Source organism: Acanthopagrus latus, chromosome 21 (assembly GCF_904848185.1).
Source record: "Acanthopagrus latus isolate v.2019 chromosome 21, fAcaLat1.1, whole genome shotgun sequence".
In the NCBI taxonomy this organism is placed as follows: domain Eukaryota; kingdom Metazoa; phylum Chordata; class Actinopteri; order Spariformes; family Sparidae; genus Acanthopagrus; species Acanthopagrus latus.
Window position 1 is genome coordinate 12,784,265 of NC_051059.1, and position 15,388 is coordinate 12,799,652.

Consider the following 15,388-nt stretch of genomic DNA (forward strand, 5'->3'; position numbering starts at 1 on the left):
AGAAGAAGAGACATATTAAAGTCAAACCGAGGTCACGTTTAGCCAGTCGAAAATAAAGACGATTCATTTTTGTCCCCCGTGTATTGTTAATTGTATTGTATTGCTGAAAGAAGTAGAAAAGGTCGGGGCCATGTCTGCAGTTGACGGACAAGCATGTGGCGGGCTGCCAGAGTGCTGCTGTTCGGCTGTAGTCACACAGACGCAAACGCGGCCGAGTGACAATCGCCTGAATGTGGGCAGCGCAGGAGGTGAAGCACACAGGACCCCACTAGCTGGGGTTTATAGACAATCAGACTCGTCAGCCACACACATCCTTTGCCGCTGGTTGTGGAAGCAACTTTGCATGTCAACGTTAAACTCCACATGAAGCCGAGAAGCACTTTTTTTTTTTTTAATTGCCCCTTTTGCGTGCATCGAGTACAAGTGAAATAGAGGTGATGTTGGAAAAAGTGTCGCACCTGCTGCATGTGTCACCGGGCGATCAAACGTGATTAGAAGAAAGAGGCAGGGCAAACTCCAAGCGTTGCGTTTGAAAAGTTGGGAATATTTTGAAATGCTTTATGCAAGATTTGATTGGCGGTGCGGAAGCAAATTCTCGATCTACTGACCAGTTTCTACCTCGCAGGGTCTTGATCAGCGGTAAAAACCACCTGCTCGTCTAAACACACACTTCACCGCAAATACAATTATCATCAAGAGCACCTTTGCATTCCTTTTGTATTTGAAGCATTAAATATGATGACTTTTAAGTTCATGTCTACTTATCCGATTACCTTCCATACCTTAAAACTGGGCTCTGTTTTACAAAAGGGCTAAATTTTGTGCCCCGTTTATCTGATAAAGATCCAAGCACCTTCTCATTTAAGCTGGGAGTCAGGACTTTCTAAGACTCGTAATCATTTTAAATCCCATGTGCTTGAGTACGGAGATGGAACGACTAAAAAAAAAAAATCTCATCACTGTGAAAACAGACTGCACCTTCTGTTTCCTCATGAGTCAAATCTATAATACCACTTTTATTAATTTCAAGTTTACATAAGCGAAAGTGGAAAACAAAATTAGGACACCACTGATCTTTGTCCACGTTGGAAACATTTCATGAATAAACGTGTCCACACCTGACAAACAGGCTAATGTCCCAGACAGCAGTTCGTAGGAGACAGATTGTCACCCGATTCAATCTCTGCTCCAGTTGTGTTACCTGCTCCCTAAATTGATGGAAAAGTCCAGCCTCGACGTTTCTCAAGCACTCCTATGCCTCATCAGTCTGTGATGTTAAGAGCTCCTCTGGAGTCGTTTCATCATCAAGTGTTGTTTACGTCTCTTGATGTGTCGACTCTTCCCTCAGCCTCCCTTATCTGCTCCTTCAGTTACTGATTCCCCACATTTCTAAGAATGCCTTGTGGCATCTCTTCCAGGAAACAGATGCTGACTTTTTCCCAGTGAAACAAAGCTGAATAATGTGTCAAGCTGTGTGCCCTTTACTCAGAGTGCACCGTGTTTTGTTATTCAGATATAGTAAGTCTAATGAGGATAGCACAATATTAGGGATATTAGGGATATTGAGGGACTTACGCTAGTGTCTGACATTTGCTACTCATGGTTCGGATAACAGACGTAGCGGCAGGTGTTTAGGATAGAGTCCAACTGGTTCTCAATGTCTTTTGGCTGATGTGGAGATCAATATGAGGGAGTTAAAATTGCCTCTTATTTTGATAATCTATTGAACGAGTTGATCGATTTGAGAATTAGAAGCATTTTTATTTCCCCTTTCCTTCAGTGTTTTATACATGTAGGTTCTTGTGCATTTAAAAGATCTTGACAGTTAAAAATGTCAAGGTCCTCATCACGCCGCATCGCAGAGTTGCACAATTGCAGCATTTACGCTGTGTGGCTAGTGTGGCACGCAAGAATTGATTCAGCACAGCTGCTCTGCTGCTGTTGGCGGTGCTGGGTCAGACATGTGTGAGCTGACCAATCAGAGCAGACGTTCAGGGGGTGGGGGCCCTTAAAGAGACAGCAGCTAAAACAGATCGTTATAGACAGATGGGGAAGACAGAGCTGTAGCACTGGATAGTATGAGATAACTGATGTGTTTTTTGGGCACTAAAGCATGCAAACCTATTCCGGTAGTAACTAAAAATTAAAATTCTGAACCTAAAAATGAGCAAAATATGTCTTCTTTAAATGTAAATATTTCCTGGTTTCTTTAGTCCTCGGTGACAGTAAACTGATTATCTTTATGAGGTCAGACATCAATTTGGGCTTTGGGCAACAGTGTTTGACATTTTATAGACCCAAAAAAGACTGATTAATTGACTTGAAAATAAGTTTGGGGTGTCATTTTTGGTGCGCCATTGCAATATCTAACGTTACTGGGTGTAAAGCTAAGATGCACAGACGCTGACAGGCCTGTACATATACACGTTGGAAGACAGACGCAGTGATTTTCTTTTCCACACATCCTGAAGCGTTAAACATCCAGGAGTGAAAGGAATAACACTCCCGTTAGTCTAGTCACTTCAAACGACTGGTCCGAGTCTATACAGCAGCATCTTAAGTTCTTTAAGTTTAGTTTTTAAAGTGAGAGCCCGTCCCCCCCACCATGTCTACCAGTCGTGATCAGCCCTGCTGACAAACTCAGCAGTCCCTTTTCCAGGAAGTCGCGCATGTATCCGCAGTGTTTGAACAGCTTCAGTAAATCCATGCCTCTCCACCGCCTTCATTACCATCATAATATAAGTGTCTGAAAAGCAAAGTTACAGAAGAATGTAGACACCTCACTTTCTGCTTTGTACTATCATCAATCACCATGGAGCTTTTCTTTTTATTTTTTCTCCTCCAACATTGGTTGAAGCCATCAAAAAAAAAAAAAAAAAATCACATGCATATTTAATTTCATTCTCCACTGGCTCACACAAAGGAAACTGCCACCCTTCAGGACACCTTTCGGAAAAAGTCTCTATTAAATCTGAGTCAGCTGGGAGTAGGGGAGAAAAAAAAGAGGAAACATTTCATGAGTGAAAAACTATCTAAATTATTGCCAGACTTCAAATGAAGTGCTGTTTATCTTCCCGAGCAGCCAATGTGTTGTTTTACTCCTTAGTCACAGCTTGGATGGCAATCAGGATCGGTCAACCAGGACGCTATCAGCAGCAGTCACTCCGCAGTGACAAACTGCGGCTCGACACTCCCCGGCACGGGCATTATTCTCAACTCGCTGCTCGGCCCTATCAGAAAACGAGGCAGGTTTTATGGCTGCTGGAAAAAGGTGGTAAACATAACAAAGCGCGCTGCTCCCTGGAATTTAATGTGCTCGGTCAAAAGACAGAGTATAGATATCAAAGGGCAGGCCTTGTAGAAGGGGGCAAAAAAAAAAGGCTGTCCTCATAATGTAGAAAACAGAAGCACTGGCCATACACAACAAGTGATTTATAGTGTTGTTGTTTTTTTTTTTGTTTGTTTTTTTTTTTGCTTTCTCTCTGAGCCGAGAGCATCCAGTGGGCATTGTGAATGCAACTGGGGGGGCGCGACAACAAAAGAGCAGTTCATGTCTACCATGCCACTGAGAGCAAATATCCAGGTGCATGAACAAGTTCACAAAAGGAAGGAGATTAGGCTGATAGAGAGTGATCCTGATTAAGGAGTCGGTTTGGTTTTTTTTGTTGGTTTTTTTTTACCTTGCAAATTAAAAAGACTCCCAAAAGGGGGACCGCTCCTCTGTGATCGAATTGAGGCTGCCCGGTCGCAAGGCACCGATGCCGTGCACTGAGGTCGACCGGGTGCTCTGGTTTACCCTCAGTGATCTGATTATCACGTGAGCTGCCATCACACACTCGCCACAACAAATGTCTCGAGCCGCTCATATTCAGCCCCTCCGCCTCTCCGGCCGTGTGTGGCTAATCCGTCACCTAGCCGGGGAGAGAAGGGGAACACACACATCCCGATTGATTTCTTCCTGGTTTACATATTTACACACACACACACTCGTGCAATTAGGAGCACATTAATCGACGGGCCGGGGGCACCACTGGGGGGGCCCCCGCGGTGCAGCCCACTCCAATAAATCTCCCAATCCGGAGGTTGCCAACGGGCAAGACTGATGAACCTTGTGCAACAAAAAATTAACCGGGGAATACTCAGTGCTTCAGGGGTAAGAAAGGTCTCAGTCGCTAAAATTGACCCCTGGCATTCATACTGCTATTTATCCAACCTAAGATGCTTTCAGAAATCTTCTGTAGGGACCTTGAACAGCCCTCCTGTCCAAAAGATCCCAGGGAATGATTCACAGGCCGATGACACTACAATATCTAATTCATTCAGCAGCTGAGTTGCCTTATTAGATCAAACATCTCGTCACAGCACGGACACGAATAGTTTCCAAAGTGCATCTGAATCCCGATCTGTTGCGTCTGACTCGTGGTCCGATCACCCCCGCTCTGCTTGGCTCCATCATCTGGGTATCATATCATGTGTGTGCCATGCTGCCCCCAACAGGCTCTCCGAGAAATGCACCCAGAAGCCACACATCACACACACACACACATACACACACACACACACACATCACACCACAGTCCTCGCCGCACACGTCGCCTTCCCTCAGAGTCTGAGCAAGCATGTTAAAAAAAAAAAAAAAAGGTCGAAACACATGCAGACTCAGGGTGCCAGAACGTACCCCCTTTTTTTTATGAAGCTCTTTAAACGCAACTCTAAATTGTATTGGCAGTATGGATCCCTCTCAGTCTGGACATTCATCATCTGTGCATTGATTGAGGGCTAATGTGCCCCCCACCGCAAACACACACACACACACACACACACACACACACACACACACACACACACACACACACACACACACAGATAATTCCATTGTAGTAAAAACAGCGGAAAATGACCTCTTTAGGGGCTAAATTAGGCTTTCAAAACAAAAAAACCCTGAGGCAGTCAACAGCCATTCATTCAAAGTGCACCATTATTTCAGTCCTTCTAATAAGTCAGACCACATTACCTGGGAGTAATCCCTGAACTTTTCTCTCCACGCAAAGCTTTGAATAGACTCATTAACAAAGTCACCTGTGCATGGATATGTGTGTGTGTGTGTGTGTGTGTGTTGGGGGGTTACATCAGGCAAATCATGAATGTGATTTAAAGGGAAACTCCGAAGAACTTAAAAATGACAGAAGCAGGAGGCACCCAGCATGTTCTCAGTTCTCAGCTGGAGACAGAGATCGCGCAGGGCACAACTGAGGGGGGAAGATGACAGGATGATTCAGTTCTACACAGAAAATTTAATTCAAAGAGGTTAGAAACGCAACAAGGCAGATGGAAGATGCTGTCTCTCTGTGTAGGACACGTCTATCAGGAGCAAAGAATCAAAGAAAAAAAAAAAAAAACTACCGTGGAAGTGTGGAACATGTGGAATTCGGTATTACGCACGGAAGTTCAATCGTCTTTGGGACAAAAACAAAACAACCGTGTCCAGCAAAAATAACTCACGTTGACCACTTTCAAGTGTCGGGGCTGCACGTCACACCGACTCTGACCGGTGTCCGCGCGCTCACCGGGGGATGTTACAAATTAAGTTCACGGCGGAATAACGACACCAGGGCTCGCTTGGCTTATCGCCTCGCCGTGTGCCGGGCGACGGTGACCCTCCGGCACGTCAATCCCTCGAGGTTAATCACATTAGACAGCCAACTTATCAAGGTAAAGTCAGACACAGCAATAACAACGAACAACTCCTTGAAGTCGGCGCAAATCGCCGCGTTTGGGATCGAGTCGCTCCGGCGGACCGCAGCGCACCTGCCCGTTACGCACGCAGGAGCTACAGAGGGTGAGAACAAAACAACAACAAAAAACCTGATGGATGCCAGCGCTGTAACGGCGAAACAATTAATCATCCGAGATCATGTTGCGACACTAGTTCAGTTTCCCCTGCAGCCGCACACACTCGGTCACACGCCACAAAAAAAAAAAATAGTTCAAGCTTCAAAATGTGCCAACAAACTATCAGACAGGAGAAAAAAAAAACAGTGCGCAAACTGTTTAAGTGCTGTTATCAGCTGGTGCCATCCACACAGACAGGACCGCGCGTATGTTCCCCTACGTGCAAAAAAAAACCACGTCCAGGTAATCCCTCCTTACCTTTGAAAACTTCCCCTCGGACGGACACCAGCAGGGTTATCGCCGCAAACAAGCAATTGAGAACTTTATCCATGTCGAAAAGCGCCGTCGTAGCGTTAACCCCCCCTGGCCGCGCGGGGTTAACTGGCAACTCTTCTCTGTCTTGGTCGCAACTTGAAAAATCCTAACCTGCACTTTTTTATTTTCAGGAGTGTTTTTTTTTTTGTTTTTTTTTTAAATATCTAAAAGTGTCTCTCGTCCTTCCACCCCTCTCCCCTCCGTCCCTTTGGCGCGCTGTCGGGGGCTGGTGAGAGGACACTGTCGCCGACGCGGCTGCTCCTTTCTGGGGTTTTTTTGCCGGCTCGCTCCCACACTTGGAGGAGGAATGTGTGAGTGAGTCCTGATTCCTGAATTACGCGTGGATTGAGTGGTCCGGCAGCTCCAGGAGAGAGGCGGCTGTGTGCGCGCGGTCTGGCCGGTAGAGGGCGAGTGTGAGTCCCGCCGGGGGAGGAGGGTTAGAGGACGGGCGGGTGGGGAGGGTGAGGGGGTGTCCCCTCCTCCTGGCGTGACTGCGTTGATGTTTATTTGGACCAGGTGTGCGGACTGCAGAAGTGAAGTGGGACAATCAAGTCTGCCACTACTGATTCCAGGTAGCAGTTAAAAGATGAACAGTCGGTGACAGTGCCATAGATCATTTGACCAGCTGGAGATCCTCACAAGATAATCGCCAAAAACGAACAAAAAGCAGTTTTATTACAGGACAAGTTTTGCTCCTTAACCTTAACTTCATCCAGTTTACCCCCAAACTGCAAAATCAACCAAATGTTCCCATTTTAAATGTATTCTTTTATTTTCTCAGGAGCTCATCAAGTCGGCACGATATCGCTTCTTTGTTTCTGAATCTCCCCAAATGCTCAAATGACCTTGAGGCATTGCTGTTCCGCCCCATGAGGACATAACCCTATTTACAAATACCCACACTGTTTACTGTGCCAGAACAATATTTACTACATCTTAATACCAAGTATGTGAAGTGCAGTATGCCAAGAACACCAGGATGTCGCACTACATCCAGCCAGCACAGCTTTTCTGGCTATTCTGACCCACAATCCTCTGTGAGATGTGTCATATACGCGTCACGCAAACACACGACAGGTCATTTGACTAAACCGACGTTGAGGAGGCCGTGCGTCCCGACTGAATGCACGCAACAGTTTGTACTCTGTAAGGGCAGCTGTGGTGCGTGCTAAAAGTAAACAAGAAAAAGTATTCGATGCGATCCTGAACGCACCCTTTGTAACATTTTTATCTGTTATATGGGATGTGCATGTGCAGACCTAAATTATATTTGGATCTGGACTCAACTGTAACAAAACTCGGACATCAGAGAATGAAGCAGACGTGTTTTGGATTCGGCGCCGTGTAACAAGTTCTGACACCGATCGCGGATGCAATAAATCCATTAAATGTAATTATGTGGTGTAGCTGACCTCACCGAGGCCCCAAACACAATAATGCGTCAATTTCCGTGGCTGACCTCTTAAAGGATAAGTTCACCCAGAAATGAGAATTCAGTCATCAGCTACTCACCTCCATGCTGATGGGAAGTCGGGAGACGTTGCAGGGACTTGTTTTAAAATGAAGAAAAAAGAAAGAAACTCCTAACGTAGGTCTCCAGAAGACCCGAGATCCCAAATTGATTAGAACAAATGTTATTTACAGCCTTTTATAAAGCTTAAAAACGTCTCTTTAGCTGCTGAGCTAAAAGCGTGTTCAGTGAGTGCACAAACTCAACTGAGCTCTAAGGGTGTAAATCTTTTCAAATCAATTTGGGGTGTCGGCACTTCTGGAGACTTAGATAACAGCGGTTGAGCCATTTCATCATTTTTTCAGTTGTTATTATTTCACATTTTGAAGCAAATCCCCATCCACTTCAGCCTTTCAGGAGAAGGCTGCTGCTCTTTGTCTGTGAGGCTCCAGAAATGTTTTGTGGACTACAAAATGTGACCCATCTTTTCCCTCACGGAGGTCAGTAGATAATGAGTGAATCTGAATTTCTTGTGTGACCTTGTCCTTGTCATCCTCAGCCTACTTATATAGCAGGCCATCATTCAGTAACCGATATGCATATATACTTATTGAATACACAACATTAGATATGAAACCATTTATTTCAATGTACCAATGAAGAAGCTAATGGGATATGACCAAAGGCTCCGCGGCTTTATTACCTACTGAAGCGACCTTGTGGTCAATGTTTCTTTAACTGCTGTTTTCAACCTTTTTTTTAAAAAAAAAAAAAAAAAAAAAACCCTTTAAGCCTTTCTAGCTTTTCATCTCTCCAATAGACAGGACATCTTGCACTCGGTGATCTGCTGATGAAGACCATGTGATACTATCAAAGTCCAACACCGCCACTGAAAGGACCTCGCGGTGAAGTTGTTGTGATGAATAGTTTCATATTTCATTGATCACTATGAGTAAAACATTTTGTGTGTGTGTGTCCTCCACCACGGGAGGGTGATTTTATTAATCACAACACTAAATAGGCTATATAAGCCTTTTTCATGCTCAACTTGACACCTTAATTTATTAACTGAATATTTCGTTCAAATCTCCGGCAGCTGGATTCTTAATCAGAGTTCACCTTGTGCGTCCTCTCCGATCAAATTCGCACATTGATCCTATTAAAGGCAAACCCAGGCCGACATTCAGAGAGGTCGTCATCGGTTGACCAGCATCATCGCACACAGTTGGTTTTTTTTCTTTTAATTATTCTTATTTTTTTCAGCTTTGATGGATCAATAATGATGGCTTTGCTTTAATGTTTGCAAATATTGGTTCGAAATTAGTCTTATCTGAGACGGCGTGTGCAAACAACGGTGCGGCGTTCTCGCGGCGATATCAAACAGAGGGATGGAGCGGCAACTAATGACAAAGTCAGCCAATGTCGTTCCCTTATTGTTTTTGCATGCATAAACACACATGGCTGTTTCACTTGTACCAGCAGTTTTTCCGTGGCTAATTAAAATGCAGCCAGATTGACAAGGGTCCACATTTAGTCTCGATGTGACCTCGTGTTGTCAAGGATATATGGCTCCGGGTGTTGTTTTTCCTACATAGGGAGACCAAACAATGGCTGAGGCATTTCGTAGCGCCGCATGTCTTTTTGTGGTTTTTAGGTATTGTCTTGGCTGCGACAGTTATGTTGCCAGGAATGAATGAATGCCAGTCTGAGCAGAGTTGTCATGGGAATTGATAAACTCCTCTGATTGGACGGAGGAATGAATGGATAGCATCATTGTTTGCAACAACGAACGAGGAGAGAGACAGAAAGAGAGAGAGTGTGTGTGTGTGTGTGTGTGTGTTTGTGTGTGTGAGTGATTGAGGGCTGTGTTTCAGTAGTTCTCCATAAACACAGCACTAAGTCATGTTCGGCAAATAATAGTATCGTACTTCTTTGTCTGATGTAGGTACACCCACGAGTAACGTTCCCCTTCGTCAACACCGCCCATAACGTTCCAAATCTGTTCTGCTGATTTGATTTCAAACTGTGTTTTATATGGGAGTCAATATTGTCAGAGCAGTTTCTCCATAAGATTTAATCGTTTAGGTGTAGGGTGAGGTCAGATTGAAACATCCCAAACCAACATTGTTCGGGCATGGCCCAGGACACGATGACACTGCAGAGGGTGATTAAAACTGCCAAACCATCACTGGTACCGAGCATTATTGATATCTGCAGCTTCTCCATTCAGACTGGAAGTCTCCTGAACTCATCCTCTACACTCAACTGTAAAAAAAAAAAAAAAAGACAGATAAATGAACCTTGAACCTTGCTTGTATTCGCACCAAGTTGGATATTGCCATTTTATCCACTACTTTCGACTGTTTAAATATTAATTTGTATAACTTTCACTTTACCATCAACCATTTGTCCATTAGGGTGCTTTTAGTTGCTGCCACATTTGATGTTACATTGTCTTTAGCTCACTATCAACCATTTATCCTCTACTATTTGATTCAGAAGCTAACTATTATATTGATCCGTTAGCTAAATGTGTCAGCTGTTGATCCATTTAACTACTTTTGCAAAGTATTTGGCCTAAAAATATATTACATTTATTTAAGAAGGTGTAACATTTAAAACCTTTAATTCAGTACTTTAAGCTAACTAGGCTGGGCTAACTATTTCAACCATAATCCATAACCTTTAGCCAACTATCAACCCCTGATCCACCACTGTAAGAGAACTATTTTAACATTTCATCCATTACATTTAGGTCACAATTTCGACCATTAATTCATTCATGTTAATTATCTGCTTCTGCCAAGTCATACTCTTTACAAACTTCAACCATTATTCATTACTTTTAGCAAACTAACAATCATTTACCTTTTATTTTTAGCTAACTAAGCCTATTTTAACATTGTATACGTAACTAGCTAACTATTTAGACAGTATCCATTATCTTTAGCTATTTATTTGAAACCCAGCCTGCCACTTTTTTTCTCTTTTCTTTTTCTTTTTCTTTTCTTTTTTTTACACAGTAACCTTTCACCAGCGTTCTTTCATCACAATCTCAAAGCAGGACACAGGAAAGCTGTGACATCACACTGATTGGATGGAGGGAAGTGGCTCCAAAATTGATGCCAGGCCACGATCAAAAGATTCCATATTTAGGCCTCAAAGGTTACGACACGGCCCGCTGTTTCAGTGAGTCACCGCTGATGATTTTCTGAACAACAGCATCCTGAGCTTTTGAATTGGTGATATTGACATTTCGTCGCGGAGAGCTGCCACCAGCCAGGGAAGAACCTGTTGGCCTTCAGCAAATCCATTCCGCTGCATATTTCTCCCTGCGGGAATCAGTTAAACATAGAACGATGAGCTAAATAACAGTTTGTAGTAATTGACGTAAGTGGTGGTATAATGCTGTTTGTCAATAAATGCCAATCACCTCACCCTATGTGAGCAGTCGCAGTGAGACTGAATAAATCACAGAACTTAAACTGCACTCCAAAGGAAGACTTATTAAGCCTCTCCTCATGCGGCTGCCAGACAACAGTGATTTTGCCATTTAATTCCATTGTGATTATCCCATGCCTTGATTGTCAAAAGCTCAATATGAGATTGATTAGCTGTCCTTCATTATGGGAAGTCACTGGCTGCTAGCGATGCTAAACTGTTTTCTAAGCTTCGGCTTATGAATGCAAAATACCTTTTGAATGAGGAACACGGGTGCCAATCTGTGCTCAGCCAGTTGTTGCATCTTGCACAGTGTCTCATTATAAAGCAAAGTTATCAGAGCACGCAGCAATTAAACAGGATCAGCAAATCCTACAGAGCTTGCAGACGGCCGCCACGGGTGATCTCGGGTGCACAGCTGACCACTGTAGTGAGTGAGGGCCGTTCATCGCAATGAGGTTGAGAAAAAAAAAAAAAAAAAAGACATTGGCATTACTTTGGTAACTGAATTAAAATAAGAGTTGTAGTCTGTTAATTAGTGGTGAGAAATCTTTACATCTATATATAATGTTCACTTGATGTTGAACAAGTGACACAAGTACACAAAGTCACTGTTTTCATCACTAGAGCAGCAACCCTACAACACCAATACACCGAATTCAGGTCATCTGACTCACACTGATGCAATATCTTTATAGGTGCCTTATTTGACAGCATGTCCCATGATCGCTATCTAGGACAAAGACGTATTCAGGAGGGGCTCATCTATCATGAATGCATGGGGTTGTGTGTGTGTGTGTGTGTGTCTAAGGCAGTAACAGCTACATACCAACAGAGGTCACTTTTCTGTCTCTTCTACACCTTCAGTCTTGACTGAGTGGTTGAAAATGTGTGTAACCTTCTTAAAGCTAGCGACATCTAAAGCTCGTTATTGTTCATGCAGCAAAGTCGAGACCAAATTTGTTTAATTTACAGGAGCAACCTCGAGGTGAAATATGAATAATACTACTAATAATAATAAGAAACAGGCGTATGGATATATATATATATATATATATATATATATATATATATATATATATATACATACATACATACATACATACATACATACATACATACATATATATATATATATATATATATATATATGTATATATATATATATATATATATATATATATATATATATATATATATATATATACATACAGTTGTCCTCATACCATCATAAAGCTGCTGTACTGTAGTTCAGGTCAGGATTGTAGTAGCAGGGAGGGGAAAACAGAATTAATCCTGCTCCGGAGATCAAATACCGCAAAGAAGTTCTGTTTTACATCTGTCAGGAGGAAACAATCGTGATCATTAACATAGAAACCAAATTCAGAAAAACAGACGCAAGTCATCGTCAGGGTCACTTGAGGTGCTCTCCTGACAATCACACGCTGCCATCTGTGTGAGGAAACTGTAAGTTTTTACTGTAAGTAATGCAGTTAACTTACTTTATATTGTTATGTATACTTTATCGTACTTTGCTTTTTTTTCAACATAAATTCAGTCAACCTTGTGTGGCGATCTAAATATAAAAATGTTCCCCATCAGTAAGTAGCCCAAGAATATTGAGACTGGTTGAATACACACTAGAGCAGGGATGCCTAAACTTTTACCCTTGAAGGGCCAAAACTGTGAGTTGATCTCAAGCTACGGACCAAAAGCTGCAATGTCATGGTGTTTTTTTTTATCCTGTTGTAATGTGAAATGGTACTATACACAAGCCCCGAGAGTCAAGTAAGAAAAAACTCTCTCATGACTCATTTTCGAAATCTGTTTTCTCTTGTGTTCATTACTTAAGAAATATGTGAACGGACATTTTGCCAGTGATGTTTTCCTCAGTTTCAAGCTCCTGCACTTTTTTTCGCTTGCCTCTGTGAGCTTCAAAGTTCCCATGATTGACGGATGTCCTGCACAAAGTGTCACGCTGCCTGCCGTGCTCAGAATATAAAAAATACTCCACAATTTACCCAAACTTTTACCCAAAATAGCCACACAAAGAAAAGTGTTTCATATTTTGTTTCCTTTCTTTGATTTTGCCTAATCAAACCTTATGGAGGGCCTGTGTAAATAACTGTTCTGCGCCACATTATGTGTTTCTTGACCATCCATTGAGATCTTTACCTTGGTCTGCTCCCAAATCCTTGCTGTACCTCTATGGCTTCGACAACAAGTACATTTTTAAGCTGCTTAGATTTATTGGTAATCACAGCATCGGTTAAAAGGTCCACATGATGATGTTTTAATCAATTATGTAACCTCTTTGTTTGTTCGTTTTTTCTTCGTGGCCTGCTGCGGTCACAGTAACAACATATTTGCAACAAAATAATCCAAACTCAAACGTCCTCATGCAAGATTTCTGCGCTTCAATGACGCATACATGTTTGCATATTGGCTCGACTCATCTGTTCCACAATAGTCCACATTAACTCTATTTTTAGAAGCTGTTTTCGATCAGACGTTTTTTTTTTTTTCTTTTTCTTCATATCATTAGTGTCACGCCGCCCAGCAACCTCAGAGGAGCTGCGACCCAGCAGCCCCACTCTGATCTGATGGAGTGGAACAACATTTAATCAGTCCCTGTTGTGTTTTGTTTTTATTTTGTTGTTTGCAGATCTTAAGCCCCCCACCCCCCTCCACTGTTCTTTCCACTGACTTTACACACCTGATCCCCATGACCTGAATGCAGCGGCGAGGGGTCGTGATCTGTAGCCGAACTTACCTCGCTGCACCAGGCCTGAACAAGACCAGCTGGCGAGTAATCAGCCCCCAAATGTAGACCTGTGAATTTTTTTTTTTTTTGCACGAGCTCGTCCTGTTTACACATGACACAGCAGTTACTCGTTAGTTTATTTTTAACCCCACGTTGACATTACATAAAAACCAGGACGTATAAATAGCAATACTGAGTAACAGTATCTTAACAGTATCTTAATCGGTGCTAGCATTCACAGCGTGGCTACCACGTGTCGAGAGGTCAGATCTGTGCCACCATTTCAGAATGACACACACTCTTTTGGAAGCACACCAGCAGATCAACATACGCACACACACACACACACACACACACACACACACACACTCAGACACAGTGATAGTCTCTCATGAGGGCTTGAGGTAGTTATAGAGGGCGCTGAGTCCTCCTTGCAGCACCTCCTTGATGGGCTTGAGCAGGGGGTTGTGAACAATGTGAAGTCCTTTGTCCATCGGGTGGCACGCCAACCTCCCGAGCCTGTTCAGTAGGTACATCTCCATCGGAACGTTTTGCAGTTCATTGAAGTCAACGTTGAGGAGTTCCAGGGACTCGAGGAAGCACAGCGTCTTAGGCAGCGTGTGGATACTGTTTCCCTCCACGATGAGGATCTTCAAGTTCACCAGGTCCTGGATCTGGTCCGCGATGGTCTCCAGGCGGTTGCAGGCCAGGTGGAGAAAGACCAGGCCCTTCATGCTGTAGACGCAGGTGGGGATGTGAACGATGCGGTTGTAGCTGAGGTTGAGTTTGGTCAAACTGTGCATGGTCGCCAGGCTGCCAGGGAGGCCCGTGATCTGGTTGTTGGCCAGGCTGAGCACCTCCAGGCAGGCGCAGGAGCCCAGCTCCTCCGGGACCTCACTCAGGCGGTTGCGACAGGCGAACAGCACACGCAGCTTCTTCAGGAGGCCGATCTCAGGCGGCAGGCTGGACAGGTTGTTACCCCACAGGTTGAGGATCACCAGATTGTCCAGAGTGCCAAGGGCAGGGGGCAGAGAGCACAGGCAGTTCATGGACAAGTTTAGCTTCTGCAGTTCTCGGAGCTCCCACAGCTCGGTGGGGGTCCCGTCGAGCCCCCGCATGGCCAGGCTGAGGGTGCTGTAGCCAAAGTGCACTGTGGCGTGCCTGCGGATCCTCTCGGCAGCCGAGGACACGCTGGGCTGGTCGTCTCTCGTGGCGCCCTTCTTCACACTCACCTCGTCCAACTGCTTGTTGGACAAACTGCGAGATTGCTTCCCACCCATCCTGTTGATTCTATCGCCTATAACAAGATGTCAGCGTGCCATTAGCTGAATCACCAACATTGAGAGGACTGTTAGGGATAATGGCCGCTGATTGATCTCGAGGGTCCTTGAACATGATCAGCTCTACAGGTTGTCGTAGAACTCCTGATGTTTGGCAGCAGTCACACTGAATCCTTGGCTGGAGTTTTTCCTCAACCGAGTTTGAATACAGCAGGCTGCTGTAACCGAGCACTGCGGGGACTCGTG

General features: G+C 43.9%; 2 protein-coding genes across 14 annotated transcripts in view; both read right to left on the minus strand.

Moving 5' to 3' along the window:
* LOC119011576 (receptor-type tyrosine-protein phosphatase mu-like) overlaps positions 1 to 6,592 on the minus strand; it is a 173,480-nt gene extending 166,888 nt beyond the window's left edge. For 12 of the 13 annotated variants that reach the window (XM_037084819.1, XM_037084817.1, XM_037084818.1 and 9 more), the window contains exon 1: positions 6,151 to 6,592. In XM_037084819.1, the coding sequence (XP_036940714.1) occupies positions 6,151 to 6,223 (73 nt within the window). In that variant the 5' untranslated portion in view covers positions 6,224 to 6,592. Of the gene's footprint in view, positions 1 to 5,502; positions 5,522 to 6,150 lie in introns of those variants that run through there. The other variant, XM_037084816.1, reaches the window with a different exon arrangement.
* Positions 6,593 to 14,251: 7,659 nt separating this feature from the next.
* LOC119011578 (leucine-rich repeat-containing protein 30-like) lies at positions 14,252 to 15,142 on the minus strand. Its single transcript, XM_037084820.1, has one exon. It carries the CDS (start codon positions 15,140 to 15,142, stop codon positions 14,252 to 14,254), a length of 891 nt encoding a protein of 296 aa, XP_036940715.1.
* Positions 15,143 to 15,388: the final 246 nt, after the last annotated feature.